This window comes from Protopterus annectens, chromosome 2.part2, assembly GCF_019279795.1.
Source record: "Protopterus annectens isolate FY-2018-M chromosome 2.part2, PAN1.0, whole genome shotgun sequence".
NCBI lineage: Eukaryota > Metazoa > Chordata > Ceratodontiformes > Protopteridae > Protopterus > Protopterus annectens.
Window position 1 is genome coordinate 505,705,251 of NC_056730.1, and position 25,859 is coordinate 505,731,109.

General features: G+C 43.9%; 1 protein-coding gene across 1 annotated transcript in view; it reads left to right on the forward strand.

The window, feature by feature from the left end:
• Window positions 1–22,418, forward strand: part of LOC122795682 (endoplasmic reticulum resident protein 29-like) — a 196,010-nt gene extending 173,592 nt beyond the window's left edge. The window contains exon 3 of the mRNA XM_044063973.1: window positions 21,506–22,418. Coding sequence (XP_043919908.1) covers window positions 21,506–22,005 — 500 coding nt within the window. The 3' untranslated portion in view covers window positions 22,006–22,418. The remainder of the gene's footprint in view (window positions 1–21,505) is intronic.
• Window positions 22,419–25,859: the final 3,441 nt, after the last annotated feature.

The following is a 25,859-nucleotide window of genomic DNA, read 5'->3' on the forward strand; positions in this document are numbered from 1 at the left end:
GTTCATGTGCCAAATTAATACATCTCAATAACTACTTTTGTATGGCAGTTAATTGTATAAGTAGAAAAGAAACTACATACTCCCATGTATCTTGTGTTAGCATTTGTAGGGGTGAGTACAATTCTACACTGACAACTGTGTAGTGGAAGTGGCAACATTCAGGTCTGAGTACAACATTTATATCACCAGCTACACCCCTAGCTTCAGATATAAGAACTATACCAACCTTCTGACTTACACAACTGTGTCCACAGCAAACAAGCATGGGCCCCACTTTGGAAAGCTGAAAGGGCTACGCCTGCCTGACATAGCAATTTATAGCATTGGGTTGCTATGACAGTGAGTACTGCAATTACCACACAGCAGGCTGCATGCAATTACCAAATGGTGGCCACCAATTGGTGCAGAGGCCATCACATGCACATGTGCAGATACCTATAAAAGCAGGCTGTACTTGCTGGCCACACATGCAATCATCCCATTGCAGATGCTGAGAGAGAGAGACACAGAGACAGAGAGAGAAAGAGAGAGAGAGAGCAACTCATACCCCCACCCACACCAGTGGGGAAAAAAATAATAATAGACTAATAAATAAAAAAAAAATACATAAAAAAAAAGAATTACATTAAGCCAAAGATACAGCAAACTGAAAACTATGAACTCATACAAAGGAAAGGTATGTAACAGATATGTATTTACTGGCATGTAGCAGATGTACTTGAAGACTACTCTACATACTTTGAAACATCAATATGTGGCAGCAATATGTATCTATGCACAGATGCCCTACATAGCTACTGCCATGGACAAATCAGTGTGTAGCTGTGTGCAGTGGGACATAACTGTGATATATGTAGCTCAGCATTAAATGTCAAACATCTGAACCATGTTATCTGTCTTCTGTACAGTAGTGTGGACAATGGCCGTTTGGGGTGTAGCGCATACAGCTATATAACCATGAATGTGACAGAGTAACACATGCATGATAGTCATATCAACATGTAGCTTAGCATTGACAACTGCTGTACCAGGCTAGTATGCTAATCTAGCATTTGCAGCTATGTATACACCCTCTAATATTACTGTGTGCTCACATGTGACACCTGTTCATGTTGCAGCAAGGCCCAACAGGTCAGCCGTGAGGTCCAGGGACTTACAACAGTGTGGACCTTGTGTGTGTATGGCACACACATATGGAGAGATATATCTGTGTCAGATATATTAGCATCTGTACATGTGCATAGAGCAAGGGACATACTGCAACTGTTTCTGAAGGGAGGTCATATATATGTTGGTGAAGGTTGTTATGTGCATATTTGTATGTGGGTAGTAGTGTGTGGCAAACAAGACAGCATACATTGCTGGTATATGACATGTGGTGGTTAAAAGCTGTGGGTGTGATTTGTTAGGTTTGCAGTGTTGCAGCCAGTGAGGCCTGCTAAAGCCACATGGGCTGAGAACACCTTCAATGCATTTCGCACAAGACTGTGCAATATCATTACACAACTGTATACCTCACATACTTCGCATAATTGATATTCCCATCATGAAAGGTGGACTGTATATGTGCCTATATGTATATCTATATGTACACCAATGGATGTTTATATGTATGTATATATACATATATATATATATATATATATATATATATATATATATATATATATATATACACACACACATATATATATATATATATATATATATATATATATATACACACACATATATATATATATATATATATAGAGAGAGAGAGAGAGAGAGAGTCATATTTACTGTGACAGATGTCTGGTGACAAAGCCATGGCCTCAAGCTCAATGTCTGAAATTCATTGGCATCCCTTTTGCTAAAAATTCTGTACCCATGAACTACCACATAGGTGGTAGTCGACTTAACACCGAAAGTGTAATAAGAGACCATGGGGCACAGATGGACAGTAGTCTCCCCCTTGATAATCACAGTGCCACACTAGTCATGTAATCTGTCTACATGGTACACCTCATCACAAAAGCTGTGTCATCTATGGAAAAAGAGGTCAGTGTTCCCCTTTACTCATCACTCACAAAACTCATTATAGAGTACAATGCCCCTTCTGGTATGTACCTCACAAGATATCTACAGCAACTGTAAAGGCCACAGACATACCTCACAAAGAGTAATACTATCCTCAAACAGATGCCCTATGCAGACCGTCTCACAAAACCACAGTTAGACTGTGTTGCAAACCGGCAACCCAGAGGTGACCTCTGCCTAACATACAAAGCTATGTCAAACCCAGAGCTGTTGGACATGCCACACGTAAACAGATCACAATCCCTATGAGCTACATGCTCTAGGGACCTAAACCTTGTCACCTCAATAAACAGAACATGCTGGAGGGATAGATTCCTATCTCAGAGACATCCCATACTCTGGAACAAACTACCTATCAATAGCAAACAAAGCCCCTCAGTAGCACTCGTCATGAGTAGTCTTGATGATTGGATGGGAAATAGGAAATACACCCTGGGAATCACCTTTTTGGCTCTGCTTGACAGGGGCACATAAAAGGAAATTACTTGGGTGTCAAAGGCCAGGGTACCATTTGGCTAGGCTTCTATAGGCCCTAAGGCCAATAGCCTATTACCTACCTATGAACCAATACACACCCACATGTACTTGTTGCAATAATTGCTATGTGAGGTTGACTGAGTGTGATGGTGAATGTGCTGGTGAATGTGTCACAGTTGTGTATATGTGGGATAGCTTAGTGGGAAACTGTTTCTGTCATGATATTATGTGTCCTAGCTCTGATCCCAGCAAAAGATGTGTATGCTATTGCTAGCCAGAGAAAGCAGTATGGCATATGGTCTGATGTAGTCCCTTTGTGTTAACTGGGGTGTGCCATTGGAGGATAAAGCAGTACATGTATGCTCATTGATTGGTACTGCTGGTGAATCATACCCCTGTATGAACTGTAGTACTACCTGAAGCTATAGGCCTAAACAGCACAGTATGGTGTATGTCCACATTGCTTGGAAACACTGTTTTGTGTGTTCCCTGTAGTCCTCATAGATTACATACCTCAGGCATAAGGGTTTGTAAGTACTGACACACAGTATTGTATGGTACACACGTAAAGCTCATCTGGGTTGCCATACCTCTGTGTCCTATATGTATGTCTGATGTGTGTGTGAGTATGCCTGTAACATACCCTCAGTCATATGTGTGTTACAGGATATAAGTGCATATCTAGCAACATGTATAGTCTAGTACAGCAGTATGCCACCTATAGTCACGAATGTGCACATATTGCAGGCAGGGGTTTTCCATCAACAACTAGTGTGGTATACTGGTAATACTGTAACTGGACTTTACAATCATTGCAATGGATTACATATTTCATTATGCATTAGCTTGATATATACCTCATGTGGCTAGGTGGTGCATTGTGTTGCATACAGTGTGCCATGTACTGTTGCATAGTCTTACATAGTGGTTTCTCTTAGTTGCTGTGCAGAAAATGTTTTAATATATAGAGCGTGTCAGACACTGTCAGGCAGTTGTGGGTTGAGCACTGATATGTGGTATTGAAAATCTGTATCCTCTGACAGACAATAGTTTGCTATTGATGGCAGTTCAGTGATATCTGTACTGTAGAATGTTAAGTGTGCCACATGACTTGCTCACACATATTGTTTTATTGTCTACCAGGGTCATGTCCCACCATCACAATCCAGCCTATAGCCGTGCAGAGGATGAGATTTTAACCAACTGTCTCATCCAACAGTACACCCTGCTATTTTCAAGAACCAGCCAGGACCAGCATGAGCGGACTGCGCTGTGGCAAGATGTTGTCCGTAGGATAAATGAAATAGGCATGCATAACCAGACTTATGAGCAGGTATGACATCACTGCAGTGATTTACTTAGACATGTCCGGCAGCATGCGTCTGATGTCCATAGGCAACAGCTTGCCACAGGTGGTGGGGTTGCCACCCATCCCCCCCTCACCAGAGTGGAGGAGCTGCTCCTGAGCCTGGGGGCTCCCAGCCAACAACAACAACAGCACACATGCATCATCATGGAGGCCGGAGTCCCCCAGCAAGTTCACATGGAGCGTGCAGGTAAGATGGCATATCTGTAGACTACTGTTACCTCTATTGTTAGATCCTGCATATGTGAGATGTGTACTGTGTAGTTAGAAGATGTGGGCCTGGTGTTCAATACTGATTATTTGGAACATGATGTTTTGGCCTGTGACTGTCAACCATTGTTCTACTGTAAGATTGCCAACCCACAGTAACAATGCCACAGTTGTTGCCACTGACAAACTGATTCATATCCTTGTAGGTCCCTCTGGTGTGACAGCAATGCAGCAGCCCCATGCTGGTGAGTGTGTTCTACATTTAATATTGCTAACAAAATGTGCATGTCATAGGTGAGGTGTAGGCAATGTACACATGTAACACACCTACGCATAATGCATGCTGTGCATGTTTGCTGTGAGACTATGCACATCTCAGTAATGTGAGTGGCTGCCTCAAACACATGCAATACACAGAGCATCCCAAACAATTGTGGCTACACTATAGTGGACATTGGATAAGCAGTCGATACACATGCACATGACATACACAACTCCGTCATACGCAGTACATGTTAATATGCTACACATGGCATATTCAGACACATGCTGTAAGGTCACACTCCAGTATCCCAAATTTCATCCACACAGCACACATACTATACCTGAGGGGTAGAGGCCTATCATGGGGCAGTGCAACACACTCCAACACACAACACATTCATGTTAGGCAATGCTCCCTATTGGGCACCTTACAAACCCATGTAACAACTGGCTGTGAAATGGTGAATGTAGCCATGGTACTGCGGTTCAGGTACAGCATGATAGGTGCCGGTCTGGTACACATATGTAGCCTTGAGTGACCACATGATGCTGCATGATGATGGCTCATGGTAAAACACGCCATCCAGTTACAGTAACCACAGTACTACACATAGCATTCATTGCTATACACCTCAGTATTGTGTGTGTGCAAACATATGCACCTATACACAATATGCATAGCAATCACCATTTGCATAAAGTGACACATATATGTCTTGTAATGCTAGTGAGTGTATAGGTCACATGACACACATTGGGTATGTGTGATGTTTAATGTTGCAGTTGTGTTGTAGCATGCCATCTCATGGCTGGCACTGGCATGTCCACAATATGTTCTACACTCACCATAACTACTGTACAATGGCTATGTTGGCAATGGTATTCCATCAGGTATACACGCACAACTCATCCTGTGTGTATACATAGCATGCATGAGCTAAACCGGTGTCCACAATTACCTGCTAAAGACACAGATGCTCTAATCAGTAACAGATATCTATGTGACACACAGATAAACATCCAGCCATGGTATGTATACCTGTGAGTGATGGTGCACAGCACATTGAAGAGCTTGTAATACTTGCACAGCAATGTTGTGTCCATGTACACATTGCATTCCAGGGTGAGGACAATCACTGAACAACAACACACATGCATCAAAGCCATGTATACTGTTATTAACAAGGACTGTCTGCACTCGCACTGCATGTTGTTGAGCAACACACGTCCTCCATGCTGACACGTGTGATATGACTGTTTGTCTTGTGATACTGTACCCCACCATCAACTGCTATTGGGTATGGTCTGGATTGCTGGTGGTGTGTGTGTGTGTGTGTGTGTGTGTGTGTGTGTGTGTGTGTGTGTGTGTGTGTGTGTGTGTGTGTCTCTGCTTTAGTGAGGTATGTATTTGTGTACATGTGTGCATGTGTGCATGTGTGCATGTGTGCATGTGTTCATGTGTTCATGTGTGCATGTGTTCATGTGTGCATGTGTGCATGTGTTCATGGGTGCATGTGTTCATGTGTTCATGTGTGCATGTGTTCTGACATCATGTACAGGTCGTAAAGTGTGTTTCCTGTCTTCCTGTCACAGGTGCTGAGGTTGGGCTGGTTCACTGCAGCAGGGAATCTGATGTCACTGAGTTAAATCGTGATAATGAAGATAGGTGTGTTGAGGCACAGGCATGTTTGCCAGGGTCTGTCGTTGGGCCACCAATTGACAATACACAGCTGTCCACCCCATCCATTCACACAGTCATACTGCCAATACATCCCTCATCACCAATGCCCTTAGCTGAGGGACAGTCTACAGTCGGCAATGGCCAGGCAGTGTGGTACCTATGGCACATGCATACGGACACAGCAGCCATACCCAGAGGTCTGGGATGGTACCACATAGGCAGATGTCCAGGGGTTCTCGTGCTGGTCATCATGCCCCTGGCAGATGTGCCACAGGTCTTACAACCTCACGCATGTTCCAGGCTGTCATGGAGGCACAGGCACATATGGAACGGTATATCAGACAGGGACTAAGGGCACAGAGGGCACATAACACTGTATATAACACATGACAGTATCCATGACCTAGCAGGTGCTATCCATAATTACACTGAGGTCATGGATAGACATTGGGATGAGACATTAGATGTCCTCCACAATGTCATGTCCATGTGTCAGGACAGTGCGGGATGGGTGAGACGTCGATGTGGACATATGCCAGCAACATCAGCAGCTGGTAGTCGCCACAGATGTCCCTCAAGTCACAGCCACTCCCATAGTGCCAGTACCAGCCCCAGCAATGTTGGGGATGGGCTGTCCATAGACCATCCTAGAAGACCACGTCCATGTGGCTCTGGACAGTCCCAGCAAGGACCTGGCTCCAGTGTACGTATGTCTACCTCTGAGGGTAGTTCTTAGTCTGGCTCAGTACCTGATACTGTCAGTAGCACCCCTGCCAGGTACAGGTACCATATCCATGGCCAGAGACGGTGATCTGTAAAGCCTGGCAGGCACAGTCTGTGGCTGTCCCACAAATCCCCGTATATGGCAGCCACATGGTGGAACTGTGTGCATGCAGACACACACACACATAAACCAGACACCTAGGGCTAACACATACCCGCACACATTACATCAACATTGGCCCATACCAGTACTCCTGGCCCTCACACACGCACACACACACACACACACACACACACACACACACACACACACACACACACACACATGTCGATTGTATGGCTCAATGTAGGCCTCTGGCAAACCAACAACACACCCTGTGCATATGATGAAACCTGTGCCACCTCCTGTCATCTGTAAGATTGATGCAGCAACAGGCTAACATGGTGCTGATGCACAGGGTGACTTTATGGCAGTATAGCAATGTTAGCATGTTGTCAGCAGTGAAGTGTAATGTTATCCTTGAAGGTGTAGCTGAGCACCCATGATGCATTAAAGCTCTGATTGTCAATGTAGTATTGTTTACACCAGTGTTAATCCCAATAGTGTATTGTCCACCCACATGCCACTTGGCTGATATGTGTAGCATTGGCAGCATGTGTTAGAGAGTGGACAGTACGCGTGGGATGTGTGCAGCACAGGTTTGCAGGTGTACATTTGTGAACATGGTGAAGGTGCACTATCTGCATGTACGTGCATAGTGGACACATGGGCAAGGTAACATGTCCTGTATTACAGAGTGTTAACACTCCATAGTTTCTATTGGTGGCCTATATGCATTGTGCTACACACATTTTGGAACTTGGGTACACATGTGTATATGATATGGTTTGACACTGTGCTGTGGGTGATACTGTTACTATCTGTCATTGGTTTGCATTCTGGTAGTATGCATAACCTCTACAGCCTGACCATAAACAATCATTAGATGATGTATTGACAACTGACAGACAGATGTAGGGCGCACAGTAACATTTGTACCCTTCAGGAACTATACTATGACAGTAACCAGTGGTGTTCACCTGCACTCATTCCTGGGACCACTCCTGATTGCCATATAGCTCACTTAGGTACAAGCAAACACAGTAGGGATATGTCCGTCCACATCTGGGAATGCAAACTGTGGCCTATAATGCATTCTCTAGATGACACACACATCCTCTACAAGGGTATCATACGGACAGATACCTGTTGTCAAACCCAAGCTGTAAAACTATAAGCCAACTAAAGCATGGTCATCCACCTTTACAAAACATAGTATCCCCACAGTACCACATAGGTAGTAGCCCCCAACATGTTGACAGGTACCGATGTGTGCATACAGCCAAGTGTCACATCATCTCTCCTTTGGTAATCACATTTCCAAAGGTATTTTGAAATCCCTCGGTGAATCACATAAGCAATAAGGGGTCTGCATGCATATTCAGAAAGGTTGTTGTACACCTATAATGTATAGCCATTATTGACAGTCTTTGCTGCATTTAAACTGGTCTGAAATGTACCTCAGGCATAAACCCTCACTCACACTATTCAATAGAAACTGTAATGAGTGTGAGTGACACAGATGACCTAGGCCAGGGATCACTGCAGTGGCTGGGATTGTCACAAGCATACAGATGTGACCTAAGGTCTGGAAAGCAGCAGCACACTCTGGAAAAGATAACAGATGTGTTCATGGAGAAACCAGGGTTCCCACCTCTGAAATAATTGAGGTCACATGTACTTATATGAATTTGCCACACAGCTACCTGACGTGCAATGCACATACTGTTGTCATTGTGATATGTCATACAGTAGTAAAAGCAAAACCACAACACAGTGATCAACTGTGTTACATACACACACTCACCAAGTGCAGGATTCAAACCTCTACCAAACTACTTCATGATACTAGAACAGTACGCATTTATATGATGCACTATATACATTACTGGGAGTTCTTCTTTCCACAGGTATATTTGTAGGATGGTGACATCATCAGACTTGGCAAAGAGAAGTATACCACTTTTAAGGTGTTGTCATTGTCTCCAAAAAAGGTGCTTTTCTACAAGGAGATACACACACACAATCATACAGTTGTAAAGTGCAGGATTCAAACCCCTGCCTAATTACTTCATGATATTAGAGCAATATGCATTTACACAATGTGCTATACACATTACTGGGGGTTCTTCTTTCCACAGGTATATTTGTAGGATGGTGACATCATCAGACTTGACAAAGATAAGTATACCACTTTTAAGGTGTTGTAGTTGTCTCCAAAAAGGTTGCACATCTACAAGGAGATACACACACACACTCATATAGTTGTCAAGTGCAGTATTCAAACCCCTACCGAATGATACTAGAGCAGTACACATTTACACGACGCACTATACACATTACTGAGAGCTCTTCCTTCCACAGGTATATTTGTAGGATGGTGACATCATCAGACTAGACAAAGTGGATTACATTAGGTGACATTAGGTGGGCTACATAGAAGGAATTTGTAGACACTTTGGCAATGTGATCATCAAAGGAGAGTTTACTGTCTACCTGTGTCCCCAGGGCCATAATCACATTCTCCGTACATACTGGATTCCCACCTATGTGGTAATTTGTGTGCACTTTGTATTATCCAAAGGGGATGACTATGCATTATTTGGCATTCTGCTTGAGGGCATTGTTTTGACACCAGGTATCTGTCTCTGTAAAACCCTTCTGTAGGATGTCTGTGTCAGCCGTGGAGTCGATTATGGACCACAGTTATCAGTCATCTGCAAACTTGTTCAGCCATACTCCTCCCGTGCTTGCCTGTACCTCTGAGCAGTATCTACTGAACAGGTGAGGTCCCAGGACCAATACCTGTGGGATGCCATTTGTGACTGGTTTAGAGTCAGACACGTCACCCACAACTCTGAACATGTGTGTTTGATCTGTGAGCCAGTTGGCCACCCATCCTGTAACATAGCTGTTAACGTTCAAGCTGGTAAGCTTTTCCATGATGCCAGAGTGGGGAATGGTGTCGAAAGGCCTTAGTGAGGTCCAGGTGGACTGTGTGGACTAAATTCACCTCCATCTATGTCCTTGGTAACTGTTTCAAAGAAGTCATCTAGGTTTAGGAGACAGGATCTACCTTTAACAAAGCCAAGTTGGGTAGAGTCCAGTGTCTGGAGGTCCCCATTGTCTCTGTTTATGGGTTCTATGATAATTTGCTCCATAGCTTTACAGACCAGGCTGAGTAGGCCTATAGGGCAATGGTTTCCTGGTTCTGTTGTGGCATCCCCTTTGTGGAGCTGGATGACTGTTGCTGTATGCCATTCCTTGGGTACATAGCCCGTGGTAAGGTTGAGTCTGGACAGTGAATGTAGGTGAGGGTGTATTTCCTTTTGGGGCTGGTGTAAGTCACAGCCTGGGACACCATCCAGTCCCATTGATGCTGTGTTCTTAGGTTTGGAGAGGGCTGTTTCTACCTGGATGTCCATGACGTCTGGTGCTCTGCATTCTTCTGGGATGGACACAGGCCCTTTTGAGGGTGATGTGGGGGGGGGTGTTTGCACTGAACTTGTCCCCCAGGATGTGGGCAATGTAAGTTGGTTCAGTGTATCTTTTTTCCATTTTGCAGTAGCTGACAGCATTTTTGATAGTTCCACATAAATGTTTGGTATAGCTAATGAAGGCTTTGTGGCTGTTATTCTTACATTCCTTGACAATTTGTCTTTAGAAACTGGCCTTGGATTATTTTATGAGCGATCATTGTTTCTTCCTAATAATGATTAGTGATGCCTTTCCTTATGTGAAGTTTGCTCTATCGTGTGTTCGTTCCCTCCTTCTGTTGTATAGCTTATTTATGTGCGACAACCACCAGATTGGTTTCCTGTTTTTGGAGGAGTGCATCATGGTTTTATTTGGCATGTCTCAATCCATGCATTCCTGTAGATGCTCATAGAATGCACTTGTAAATGATTCTGCAGATTGTATAGCATTATCCTATAGAAAGGGTGCTTTTGAACTTTCCACTTTGGTCTTGAGAAGTGTGCTGTTTGCTTTAGAGACTTTCTTCACAGTGGTTTCCTTGACTGTGGGGGGGTGTGATGTGGATGTCCAGTGTGATTACTTTATGATCTGATATTACCAGCGAGGGGTTTAACTCTGTTGTGGAACACTGGTACCCCATGTTGGTGATGATCAGGTCCAGTATGTTGTCACCTCTAGTGGGTGTGGTAACCAGCTGTTCCAGAGCATTTGAGTTTTTAAACTCTGGGAAGCATTGGCCAAAGGACGTTGTACACGAGTAATTCTCCCAGTCAGTGTTTTGGTAGTTGTACTCTCCTCATATAATGGTGTTTGGTAGGACCTTCATATTTTCCACTGTTCTCAGAAATACTGAGTGAGGTTCCTGAGACAAGGTAGGTGATCTGTAGCAGTCTACAATCTGATAAGCAGCTTTGCCAATGTTAGTTGCACTTGCATGGTCTCCAAGGCCTCATGCTGTGCCACTAACCTGAAAGGGTGGGTATCCATAAGGTAAATGGATACACCACTTCCTTTTGTATTTCACTCTGGGTTTTGGGGCCGAAGATCAGAGGGATTGTGAGTGTTTTACGTGGAGCATGTCCAACAGCTCTGTGCTTGACATAGCTTTGTATGTTAGGCAGAGATCACCTCTGAGTAGGCGATATGTGGGAGAGTACAACTTGAGCATTTTGAGAAGGTCTGTGTATGGCATGTATTTCAGGCCACTAATGCTATTTGTGAGGTATTTCTGCAGCCTTTCCAGTTGTTGTTGATGTCTTGTGAGGTACATAGCAAAAGGGGCGTTGTACTCTATTATGGATCTAGTGAGTGATAAGTAGAGGGAAACAATGTCCTCTTCTATCCTGCATGAGACACCTTTTGTGATGAGGTGTGCCATGTAGAAGAATTTCCGGACTACTGCGGGGATGTGATTACCACAGGTGTGTCCACTGTCCACCTGTGACCCAAGGTCTATTATTACACTTTCAATTTTAAGTATACTACCGCCTATGTTGTAGTTCATGGCTACAGAGTTTTTACCAGAGGGGATGACAATGCACTTTTTGGCATTGGGCTTGACGCCATGGCTTTGACACCAGGCATCTGTCTCAGTGAGGCCCTTTTGTAGGATGTCCACATCTTCAGTAGTTTTGATTATGGCTCCTAGTTTGCAGTCATCTGGAAACTTCATTGGCCACAGACCTTCCATGTTAAAGTTTACCTCAGGGAAGTAGATTTCAGACAGGGCAGGACACAGGACTGAACCCTGTGGTACTGCACTTGTCTCTGGTCTAATGTCATACTTGGAGTCTGCTACTTTCACAGTGTGTGTTCTGTCAGTTAGCCAGTTGGCATCCCATCTTGTGACATAGCGATTTATACCTAGTTTAGTGGGTTTATCTATAATTCCAGAGTGGGGGATGGTGTTGAAAGCCGTGGCAAGATCTACATAGGCTGTGTGAACCACCTTACCCTTGTATACGGTTCTGGTGACTGCTTCAATGACGTCTATCAGGCTTAGGAGACATGATCTGCCTTTTACAAACCCAACATGGTTGTGGTCCAGTGTTTGGAGATTACCAATGTCTTTTTTTATCAGTTATATGATGATACATTCTATGGCCTTGCAGAGCAGGCTCATCAGGCTAATGGGCCACTAGATCCTGGGGTCCATGGTGGCTCCCCCCTTGTGTAGTAGGATAACCGTCGCTGTGTGCCATTCAGCAGGCACAAAGCCTGAGGTGAGGCTATGACTGAACATGATACATAGGTGTGGTGTCTGTTTGTTCTGTAGTTTGTGTAGACCACAACCTGGGATGTTATCTGGTCCCATGGATGCTGTGTCCCTGGCTTTGGAGAGTGTTTTTTACCTGTGCAGCCATGATGACAGCAACTTTTCAGTCTTCCGTTATAGAGATGTGCTCTTTCATGGGTGAGGGGGGGTCAAGTTAGCACTGATCCTATCTGCCAGGATGTTGGCAATATCAGTTGGGTCTGTATATTTTGTGCCATTGTGCTGTAACTCAGAGCCGATCTGAGTGTTGACATTGACATTCATGACATAGCTATAGAATGCTTTGTGGTTGTCTTTAGAATCAGTGTTGAGTTTGTTTTCATAACTAGCTTTGTAGGATTTTATCATGGATCACAGCTTCTTACTGATATGGACCATGGAGCTCCTCCCCTCACGGGATTTTACCTTGTTTTGCAACAGTATTTTCCTTCTGTTGTGCAGTTTGTTTATGGCAGAGGAACACCAGATTGTCTTCCTTTTCTTGGAGGTTAGTATCTTGGTTCTGTTTGGGATAGCATGATGCATTCAGTCATGTAAGTGCTTATGAAGTGCAATTATGAAGGATTCAGTAGTCGTAACAGTATTGTCCATCTGCATGGATGTCCTGCAGTTCAGCACTTCTGTGTTAGCTTTGGAGACATTTTTTAACATGGTTTCCTTAATGGGGGTGTGGGTTCAGAATGTGGATACATAGGGTGATTAGCCTATGGCCAGATGGGACCAATGAGGTGCTGACGTCAGGTGTGGAACACCGGTCACGCAGGCCAAACCACACCCCATAACTAACACAAATAACCACAAAGTGAGCTAAATGCTACTCATTGCCAGAAGTCTTAGCCTCCAGATGCACACACTCGAGGCACTTCTCATTATGGAGAATATTGATATCTGTGCAGTATCGGTAACCTAGTTCAAGGCTGCAGACAGCACACCAGCACTACCAGGATACTACTCATTCCATACCTTCCAGCATCAGAACCTGAATCATAGCACATAGGGTGAGGATGTATCCATATGCATCAAGGATACCTACACCTCTCTCTACATGCTCTCTACAGAATATGTACCCATAGAATGTTGCACAGCAACATTCTTCACACTACACAGGTGTGGGGCCACAAAAACCCCTTGGCATTCATGCTCTATGAGCCTGACAAGTGTGTTCTGCAAGGCAATGGAGCAAATTATAATGGAAGTCAGCAATACAGAGATTGGGAACCTTCACACAGTTGAGCACACACAGTTTGGCTTGGTCAAAGGCAGACCACACCTCCTGAACTGGGAGGATCTCTTTGACACTTACCCAGGCTACGGATGATTGAAATGAGATCCACACAGCCTACCTATGCCTCGCTAAGGCCTTTGACACCATTCCCCAGTCAGGTATCATAGATGAACTCAACAACCTGCCCATGAATCCATACATCACAAGATGGATTGCAAACTGGCTCACAGATAGATCCCACACATTACGAGTTGCTGGCTACATGTCAGACTCTACACCGATAATGACTGGTGTCCCCCAGGGTTCAGTCCTGGGGTCCCTCCTGTTTGGTATAGACTTCTCAAATGTACATGCCAACACAGGAGAGTTGTGGTTGACTACGTTTCCTGGGAACTGTAAAGTTTTTTTCATAATATATTCCCCAGATGACAGACAGATTCTCCAGAAGGGACTCTATGAGACAGATGTGTGGTGTCAGAATCATGGCCTCAAGCTCACTGTGGAAGTATGCATAGTGATCCTCTTTGTTGAAAACAAAATACCCACAAACTACCACATGGGTGTTACCCCCTTGAAAATGACAAGGTGATAAGGGATCTGGGGACACAAGTAGATAGTCATCTTTCCTTTGACAACCATGTTGCCAAAATGATTGGGAGATCCTATGTGGCCCACCTAATCAACAAAGAGTTTGCATCAGGATCCAAAGAGGTAGTGTTGGCACTCTACTCTTACATCATCAGACCCATCATTGAGTACAGTGCATCATTTTGGATGTACTTGACTTAGCATATCCAGCAGCTGTAGAGACCACATAGGTACCTCACCAAGAGGATTACTGGCCTCATACAGTTGTGTTATGCAACACAACTGGTAAAACTTGATCTGTTCTTCGTTGCATACCACCTACTCAGAGGCACACTCTGCCTAACATACAGAGCCATGTCCAACACATAACTGTTGAACATGCTCCATCTACACATAACAACATTGAGTCACCCTACACATTCCAGGGATATGAACCTCATCAGAACGATGAATACAACATGCTGGTGGGATAGAGTACTATCCCAGATACTTACCATACTGTGGAACAGAGTCCCAATGTACATCAGACATAACCCCTCGCTGACACTCTTCAATTGGAACCTTGATGAGTGGATGGGGAACAGACAGTTCATGCCAGGCATCAAATCAGCAGCCCCACTAGAAAGGGGCTTAGGGTACTAACTATTAGAACTAGGCCTTGGGGGACTACCCAGTGGTGTGGTGAAAGCTGCACAACTTGCGTAGGCTTATATATGGCTTTGTGGAGATAGTCTACTACATACCTATGGACCTATGTGACAAGTACATGTCTACAGATAGTAGATGTGTGCTTCATTGTACAGTCATGTTGTACAGCAGGCACATGGACCACATACACTGTAATGCTTACAGATACTGGTGGCTGTTATGTAGAGTGGGAGAGGTGTGCACCTCATGTCTTTCGTGACATTGGGATGTGTGCTGGGTGGGACAGTCCTGGATGGCTCCCTGTCATGGTCACCCTCTTACACACATCTCTGCCCATCCATCTTTGGCTTATTATACTGTGTTCTCCCTATATATATATATATATATATATATATATATATATATATATATATATATACATAAGTAGGTGATAGGCTATCTGCCTGAAGGCATATATTAGTATGGCCAGAGTGTGCAGCTATCACCACCCATGGAGTTAGTTCCCTAGGCCTCTGTGTGGTAGAGCTGATGAAGTGATCCATGGTGTGACAGTTCAGTTTCACATACACTCATCAGGACTCCTCTGTAAGAGTGTCAGTGAGGGGCTCGGCTTAATGTCGGTTGGGAGCCTGTTCCAAAGCAAGGGAAGTCTGTGAGTTAGTCATGTATCCCTCCAACATGTTCTATTTAATGTTGTGATGATGATATCCCTAGAGCATGTGGTACAATGAGCTTGGGTTTACTTCAGATAGCGCATGTACATCAGTTCTCCATTGGACATGGACCTGTCTGTTGGGCATAGATCTCCTGAGTAGACAGTATGCAACAGAGCACAGATTGAGTTAAATTCAGTCTGGTTGCATGGAGCAACTGTTTGAGGCCAGTAATCCTCTTGTTGAGGTACTTCAGTGGTCTTTCCAGCTGCTGAAGGTTCCTAGTCAGATTCATCGCAGGTGTGTTGTGGTACTGTCTGACGGGTCTGATGACTGATGAGTAGAGGGAACCTCCTTTGACCTACATGCAAAGTCCTTGGCAGTTTGTGGGAACACATAGCATGATTTTCTAACCACTTTGTGAATATGTTTCTGGAAGTAGAGATGACTATCCAGATGTGTCCATAGATCCCTTATTATCACCTCCATATTTAGGGTGTTGGCACCTATGTGGTATTTGTATGACTGTAGCTCGAGGCCATATTTTTACACCACATATGTCTGACTGAGACCCTTTTTAAGGATGTCTTTGTTGTCCCACACATTGATTATGACAACTTTTTTGCAGTCATCCACAAACTTTGCTAAACATAGCCCTCGTGTTTGACTGTATTTCTGAAAAGTATACACCAGACAGGAGGGGGCCCAGAACTGAGCCATGGGGGACAGCGGTTGTTACCAGCTTGAACAGGAGACCACAATTCTTACCTTGTGGGCTCTATCTGTGCCCCAGTTGGCAATCCATCAGATGACATACATATTTATGCACTGGTTGTTGATTTTGTGGATACGACATGTGTCTGGGATGTTGGAAGAGGGCTTTCCAAGGTCTATGTGGGACGTGTGTAGCTCATTTCATTGCTGTATGTCCTGGGTGACTGCCTTGAAAACAGTCTTGCAGGTTTGGGAACCGTGATCTGCCCCTGACCAAAATGGAATTGGTAGGGTTGGGTGTTTGTAGGCTCACAATAGCTCTGTTTATGAGTTCCATCATGATGGACTCCATGGCCTTGCAGATCAGGCTTAATAGGCTTATAAGACAATAGTTCATATGGTCTGTTGTGCACCAACACTTGTGGCGTGTGCCAAATGTTGCTGTAACACATTCAACGGTCTCATATCCTGTACAGAGGGTGAGTCTCAACAGACTGTTCAGGTGCAGGGTCTGTTTGTTTTGGAGTTCACATATGACACAGCTAGGGAAGCCATGTCATCCCATAGAAGCCGTGTTTATAGGTTTGGAAAGTGCTGTTTAACCATTGTATATGTGATTTCTGGGTTTTCACAGTCTCCATGTATGATAATGGGCCCTTTTGCCAGTGAGAGGGGGGTAAATATGTATGAACCTGTCTGACAAGATGTTGGCAGTGTCAGTCATGTACATGTATTCATTTACAGTTTGCACTGACTCAGAACATATATGTGTTTACATTGATATTTATGACATTGCAAAAGAAAGCTTCATGGTTCTCTATGGACCCTTTGACAATATTTTTGCCAGAACATGGATTGGATAATGTTAGGAGTGCTCATTGTTTATTGATAATACTGATCGGAGATTTATTGGTCTTCTTTGAAATTTCACTTTCTCTGAACAAGTTCAGTACTTGTAGTACATAGTTTGATTATGACAGGAGTCCAATATATTATATGGGTCTGTTTTCATACCACTGTGTGCGCAAGGCAGGATTGGTGAATAGTGACATGTTTCTGGGGTGAGAACTGCAACTGGCAGATATGTGTGGCCCACTGCTGTACTCTGACATGGCCTAAGTGTGTGAGCTTGGCCAGTATGACCTTTCAGTATGTTGTTGACTGACATTTGCTTCATTTATTGAAGTGTGTGAGCATGCCCAGTATGACCTTTCAGTATGTTGCTGACTGAGATTTGCTAAATTTGTTGAAGTGTGTGAGCATGCCCAGTATGGACATATATACTATATGTGTGTGGAAAATCAAGTTTTTTTTTTACTTCAGGGATCACCTTTGTGTTGTACATTGACAGAAAGCACGCTGTGCCTGCAGGGCTTCCATGAGTCACTTTGCATAGACTTATCAACATTTCTACATACAGGGGGAACAGCTATTATTTGTACATTTCTACCCAGGGGGCACACCTGATTGTTACTGTGGGTGTATATTGGATGAGGGGTTGACCTCACGCTTATACACATTTGCTAGGCCTGTACTGCTATGTCAGGAACTCCATTTCAGTCTGTACTGTTGCCTATCATACTGGCTTGAGGCATACTACTGTACTACAGAACTTAGCTTCCAATTTCACGTATATTAGTTTGTGACTTCATAGCCTACCCAACCCACATCACACTGCCTGGCCTGCTGTTATCTGTCTGCATAGGCCTGGGGGGAAGTTCAGAGGGCATGATACAGCATTTGTTTGTGTTTGCGTTAGTCTACAATTGCCCTGCTGTGTCTGTGCCAGTGAAATGCTGTCATGGCTTAGTGGCTCAGTACTGTGACTATAGTGCACAGTATCCTGAGTTCGATCCCTGTCACTGCTTTTTATTTTCCTGCTGGGCAGACCTGACTGGTTAAGGAACAGTAAAGCAGGTGTGAGTGTGTTTACCCAACTTTGCCTGACTTTGCCCAACATTGCCCAACATTTCCCAATGTTGCCCAATGTTGCCCAACATTGCGCTAGTTTGTGCGGCATGCAGCTCCGCGCAATTGTGCTTAAATATGCTAAATAGTGATAAAATGTGCTTAACACTGCTTTACATTGCTTAATATAGGGCAATCATGCCTCAGGTGGTGCTGCAGGGCTGCCTATGTCGGATGCACATTATACACTCCCTATACATGTTTGAAAACAGGTAGTGTCAAGTTAGGCATCCCTTTTATTGTATGTGCGAGTCAGAGAGGTGTCATTTCCAGGGTTCCTACTGAGTCAGTGTATGTGCTATGTGTTGCCTCTTTGCCAAGGCCAGGGCATACTGAGCATGCCTCTTTCTGCCTACTGGGGCAGGCTCAGGTTGTTCCTCCTCCAAGTCACGCTGTGCCTGTGCAGGCCTTGGCAATGGTGGGGGGCTGTTTGGCCCTGCCCCATGCTGTTCCTGCTGCAGCTGTTTTTGCAGGATCATATTGTGTAGCATGGCACATACCATGAAAATTTGGGTACATGTAGTTGGCAAGTACTGCAAGGCTCCACCGGATGTGTCCAGGCACTGGAACTGTGACTTGAGCATCCCAAACACATGCTCAGTTATGTTTCTTGTTTGTGCATGTGCCTCATTATGGAGTTCTTGTTCAGGTGTGTGTGCATTTCTGATGGGTGTCATCAGCCACAGCTCCAGTGCGTATCCAGCATCCCCCACTAGGTGACCATCAGGGATGTCCCCATTGGCAAATCTCTGGTACAGCTGCGTCAGATGCCAGATGTGGGAATCGTGATAGCTTCCAGGGCAGCCAGCACACACATTCATTATTATGCCCTGGGCATCGCACACAACCTGGCAGTTGATGGAGGGGAAGCCCTTGTGGTTGATGTAGACTCTACCCAACTCACCAGGTGGTGCTTTGATGTGTATGTGCATGCAGTCTATTGCACCCACCACCTCAGGGTATTCTACTATTTGGTGGAAGAAACGCATATTGCTGGCCAATGCCTCACTGGAACTGGAGAAATATACATGCTCACCGACATGTGCTGACATGGCATCCAGGAACTGGTGCAGTACCCTGGATGCTGATGCCTGTGAAACCCCCATCATATCACCAGTTGGTCTCTGGAAGGTACCTGTGGCTAGTATTCATAGGCCAACACATACCTTTGTATCCACTGGGATGGGTTCCCCTCTGTTGGTTCTGTGTGTGAGGTGTGGCCGGCACAGCTCAACAATTTGCTGCAGGAGGTCTCTGTCCATTCTATAGCGCTCCACTATCTCCAGGTCATTTAGCCCCTGGTAGGTTACCCTGGGTCTGTACACTCTTCTCCGTCTCCTCACTGTGGGTTGCTCAGCAGCATTCACAACATCACCACCCTCAGCACCTTGCACATGTTGGTTTATAATAGCAATGGCAGCCCCTAACCTTTTGTCAGCCTTAAGCTTTTTGAGTTTTCACTCTTTCTAAACTGTAGTGTTGCAGAGTTCTTGTGAAAAAAACAGGTTAGACTGCTGTTTGCAGAGTTTAAATTGCTGGGCTGGGCTGGGCTAGTCGACTGCCTGTGTAATTGGCTGATTGTGATATATTTCACCTGGCAGCTCTGCTAGTTCTCCTTGGTTAACTTCCTACTACTTCTTTTCCTTCCTTTTTCCCTTTCTGTTTCCACAAGGGACAGCGGTGCACAAACAAGCGCACATGCGCGCACAAAAGCGCACACTCGCCTACACGCATGCACACACTCGACTACATGCGTGCACACGCTATATGCCCGTTTACAATAAATTTCTGATATATCCACGGCGTACGCCTTTGGTTTCTTGTTTTCAGCTACTACCACTGTAAATACGCCTCTTGCAATCCTGAGCAACTCAGGGCAAACACATGCCACTGTGCTCCATTCACCTTACAGTGTTTCAGACATACCCCACATGATGTCACCTATCTTCTACTCGACTACTACCCTACTCCTACACTTACACTCTAGGGACATGGCTCACATGCCAGTGAAAATTGGGATTGACTATCCTTATCCTCATTTGCATAGGATTGCCTACTAATGCTTGGTTACATCTCTCACACTGAGCTCCCCCCCCTTAGCAACCACTACTCAGTGGCCATGTTGTTTGCAGCCTGCCATTCACCTGCATAGCAGAACATGCTTTTTAGTGTAAAAGCACATTTGGGCTATTTTTCCCTTTTTTTTTTAAAGCGCAGCATGTTTGCGCAACGCTGCACTACGCTTAAACATTGGTGATTGGGGGAAAAAATGGATTTTAAGGATTTACAACATTTGCAAATGCCAATGGCCTTATATTTGGCCATTGGCATGCTTCCTTTACTAGATGCATCCTTTATATGGAGCTGTCATAGCTCCGTTTAGCTATTTGCAGAACGGTACTCCGTTACCAACGGAGTACATTTCTGCAGATAACACTACTCTTACACGGACAAATTAGTGGTTCCTGGATCACAAATTTACTTCATTTGCATAGCTTTCAGCAGCAAATGAGGTAATTTGCATACCATAACACTGTCCGTGCAAGAGTAGCTTTAGAAGCTCTCATGCATGCCCCTACTGGCTATTCCTGAATCGCTCGGCAGACATATTGCCTGTCTGCAGTCTTACACTGTTCTTACACTCTGTGCAAGCCTTCATAAATCCGGCCCATGGAATTTGCAGGATAAATGACACTGCTGAGAATATTTCTTTCCACTATACCTCACTAAGTTTGTCAGTGATTTTATGCTTAATTCAGTATGCCTTGGTATGAGTTCTGCTGGATTCTGCCAACTGAATCAATCCATAGGGTATATAATACCTTTTACATATGGTTGAAACTGCACTGTGTATATTATTTCTTTGTAACTTCTATTTCTATTAGTCAGCATTTTGTTTATCCATTGTTACTGGTAAATGTCCTAAACTGATATAATGAAACTTTTGTTCATTGTTCAGGATGATCATTAAGGAATTTAAGTCATTCCAGGAAATACAAAGCATTGTACTACCCAGACAAAAATAAACAAATAAAACTTTATTTTTTCTCTTCAAAGAATATTATGAAATAACTAATCAAGAACTGGCAGATCGGTACAGAGTAGAAAAAGAAGATTTCCCAGCCCTCTTCCTCTTTCGCAATGGAAGCGTGGATAATGCCATTTCCTACTTCGGTCCCATCCAGGCTGAAATGATACTGCGCTGGTTACGAGGTAATGGTGTTCATTTTCATCTTCCTGGCTGTCTGCCAGAATTTGATATCATGGCTGCACAGTTTAAAGCTGCGACAAGTAATAATGAAAGGCAAGAAGTACTGGATCGTGCCCAAGAAGCAGCTGAGCTGGTAAAGGATGGTTACATCAGAGATGCGGCAAACCTGTACATTCAGGTTATGAAGCGAGTGCTCAAGCTGGGCCCCTCAATTGTACATTTTGATATGCAGCAGCTGACTCAGATGGCTCAAAAGGCAGATAGCACAGATCCGGACCTGCAGAAGCTGAATATGCAGCTGAATATTCTTTCATCTTTTCTCCGTCTTGACAGAGAAAATACATAAAACTCAAGAATGAGGGTTCATACAGCAAGACTCAAAACCAAACACATGAGTATACAAATGCAGGAACTGTGTGTGTGCTGCTGTTTACACAACTTACTGTGCCACAGTCAGCTCTGACTTATTTTTTGAAGAACTTCTCTAACATGACACAAAGATAACAGCAGTACTGATGTTACACTGGAACCACTAACAGATATTTCATTGTCTTAAATGAAACTCTTCTCTGCAGGTTGTAAATTGACTGAGTTGTCAAATGTGTGACCTGATATTAAAGCTACATCTGGGGGTTTGCTGTTAATGTAATGAAGAATTTTAATTTTAAAATTCTGTTTTTGGATCAAATGTTATTTGACTGCTTTGTGCACATGCATAGAGTTTTCTGAATAAAGACTGTAGTTAAGTCAATTTAAAAACACATGTGTAGCATTGCTTAGTGGGGAGGCAGCAACAACACTGGGGCTTTAAATACCATATTTAACTTGAAACTACATATGTATGCAATAAGGCATGAGAGGTCTGCATGGTACAGATATTACTGTACATACAGGGTGTTTTGTGGCACATACTCAAAGGGCATGTGCCTTACAATACATGGGATATGCTGGTAGATTAGGGAATTTCACTGGATCATTCAGGACAGTTTCACCACAACGTACTCGCACATAAGGCAGATTCAGGAGGCCAAAAAAAATGTGTCAAAGTCAAAAAAAGGCCAACACCAAGGAGTGAATATAAATCTATTTATTGTGGCATAAAGACTTTGTTGTTCAAAGGACTGAGCCAACATCAGATGATAAGCAAGGACTCTAGTCAAATATTTGTTTGTCTCAGATAACTTCTGTCCCATCCCTGACCTATGAACATTTAACCAGACCAGCAAATTGAATATACTCAGTTCTGGATCTTTACCTTGCAAGGATTCATGTCCTTGCTTTGCACTTAATGAATGCCCTTTGGCACATCCATACATGGGGTGCACAATAAAGACTATTTCAGTTCACCAGAAGTGACATCACTTCTATTATTAAGAGTTGCATTTGACCTTTCCAGCTTAGGGTCTTCGACAGTGTGGGTATTGGCTTTGCATCAACATACAGTTTCTGAAGAATAAGAAGAATGAAACTGTAATTTCTGGCATTACTGACTGACTGTAATTATCAGTGATTTACCAGAAAATCAAACATTTTAGAAGAGCAAGACAAAATATGAGGCAAAATCGGGGCCATTCTGCAAAATTATGGATAGAAGAGAACTATGTACTTCCAACAGGCACCTGTTTTTTGTCTGCTAAGACAGTTCCATTCTTAAGAGCTAATCATAAAGAGGATGCGGTCTTCTCTTATCCTGGCCACTAGGAAGTCTTTCATCTATGCAGCTGTGCACTCCCCAATACTGGTCATTTCGGACCTTTTGTCATGATCTTTGCTGCTTCAGTGGGGACACAAGGTAGGGTCAGACTGTGCTGTGCCTTTTAGGTCTAATGGCCGCCATGGCCTTCAAGGTGTCATTTACTTAAATGATGATATGGGTGCTGTAATGAACTCTGAGATGTCAGTGGCTAAAGAGCAATATGTACTCACAACCTTTTTTTAGTGCCAGACCATAATTAGCAGACCTTAAAGTAGTGGACAGTCTAGAACAATCTGCTAGTTAGTCTTCACTTCCTGCAGCCAAATGTCTGTAAGTCCTTGAGGAAGTACACTTTCCCGGGAACTAGGACCCCATCAAAGTTCCAGTATATTACAAGAAATGTGCTGCCATTTGGAAACTGGGCTTCACATCCAACAAGTTGGAACTAAGGTCCATCCTTCTAATCTTGAAGGGTTTCTGGTCTGACTCCCAAGCTATCATTTGTCAATTAAACAGGCAAAGGAGTATAAGTTATGCCTCCTATGCAAGAAGGTGATGCTTGTTGTATTGAGACAAAGTCAGGGACATCAGTCTTGTAACAGTTCACTACCAAAAGAAGATGAGAAATATGATGGTTCCTGTAAGCTGGGTCTCCATCTTCCTGGAATTCAGAGTCCATTTCTGGTCATGGTCATCCAAAGGTGGGACACGCTAGAGACTGATTTTTTGTCACTTGGAAGAATGTAGTCATTTCCTTCAATGCTTGGTTCTGTATAGCAAGGGAAGTAATTGGTATATACATTCTCAATAAAATGACATGACAGATTCTGTTGCACTTTCCCACAATTTCTACGATATGATATCAAGAAATATGAAAACTCATTCCTTATTACCTAGGGGAAGACAAGAATGGTGAGGTTTGGGGTTTTAGGGTCCCCATCAGGAAGCCTTCCTGGTCCTAGCCAAAGATGTTCCTCTAGTTTGGGAGTGCAAATGGCTGGACAACAGGATTTGGCTTCTAATCTAGACTCATCTTTCTGCAGGACTTATCAGTTGAGGCCTCAGAGGTGAATGAAGTAGCTCTTCACTTGTTAAGCTTTTATTTCTAGGTATAAATTGTTCTCAGACTGACAGGGAGATAGCCCATATCACCCAGCTCAGTGAGCTCAGTCTTTTTGGCTAAGATCCAGTGTAGTGTGTGTGTGTGTGTGTGTGTGTGTGTGTGTGTGTGTGTGTGTGTGTGTGTGTGTGTGTGTGTGTATATGGGTGTGTGTGTGTGAACGCGCATGTGTGCGTGCCTGTGTGTGTGTGTGTGTGTGTGTGTGTGTGTGTGTATATGTGGGTGTGTGTGTGTGTGTGTGTGTGTGTGTGTGTGTGTGTGTGTGTGTGTGTGTGTGTGTGTGTGTGTGTGTGTGTGTGTGTGTGTGTGTGTGTGTAGATATGTGTGTGTGTGTGTGTGTGTGTGTGTGTGTGTGTGTGTGTGTGTGTGTGTGTGTTTGTGTGTGTGTGTGTGTGTATGTGTGTGTGTGTGTGTGTGTGTGTGTGTGTGTGTGTGTGTGTGTGTGTGTGTGTGTGTGTGTGTGTGTGTGTGTGTGTGCGTGCGTGTGTGTGTGCGTGTGTGTGCTTGTGTGTGTGTGTGTGTGTGTGTGTGTGTGTGTGTGTGTGTGTGTGTGTGTGTGTGTATGTGCACATGTGTGTGCAGGTTGCATATGACTTTGACATATCTCACACGTCTGTATGACTTGGCCCTCACTCAATCTGCAGTCAGAGCACATGTCTTTTACTTTCATCCACCTTGCTGTTGTGGTGAGCAGAACTGTGTCTCATCACTGAATGGCCAAACAGTTCCTAAAGGGAGTATTATTCTCTATACTAAACTGAGGAAAGCCTCTCCTCCCCTCAGTAGGACCCGAACTATATGATTGATAGGCTTTCTAATAACCATTTCAGACTGCAAGGTCAATAGCACTGAAATTGATTACAAGAAAAACTCTTTTACTGATGGGCATTATCGCTTGAGTTCAATGTCAACTCTGCCTGCCCTTATGTACAGTGAACCACATTAATCTTTCACAGGTAGAAGGTGCCCCTTAGGGCAAACCCACATTTCCTTTTGATGATTGTTTCTTCCAAACGTTTCCCTAGTCTAGTCTCTAAGCTCGTCTGAAAGTTTAGCATACATTTTTAAGACTATCAGCTAATTATGATTTTTTTGTATCTACTTGTTGACCAGATAAGTGACACAATTGTCATTTTTCAGAAACAACCATATGTGGTTAAGTGACTTGATCAGATTGACACAATAGGCAGATGAAGGTGGAATGTCTCAAACCCTGTACCCTGGATACAAGAAGTAGCTCACTAACTGCTTGGAGCTTTAGCATTCTCTGTATTAACTGCCAGGACTTCATTCTGTGGTCCTGAGTTTGAGGGTTTGCCTCCACTTGTTTCCATTTGCCTGCTGCATACTCTCAGATTGCCCCTAAACAGAGGCATTTGTGTCC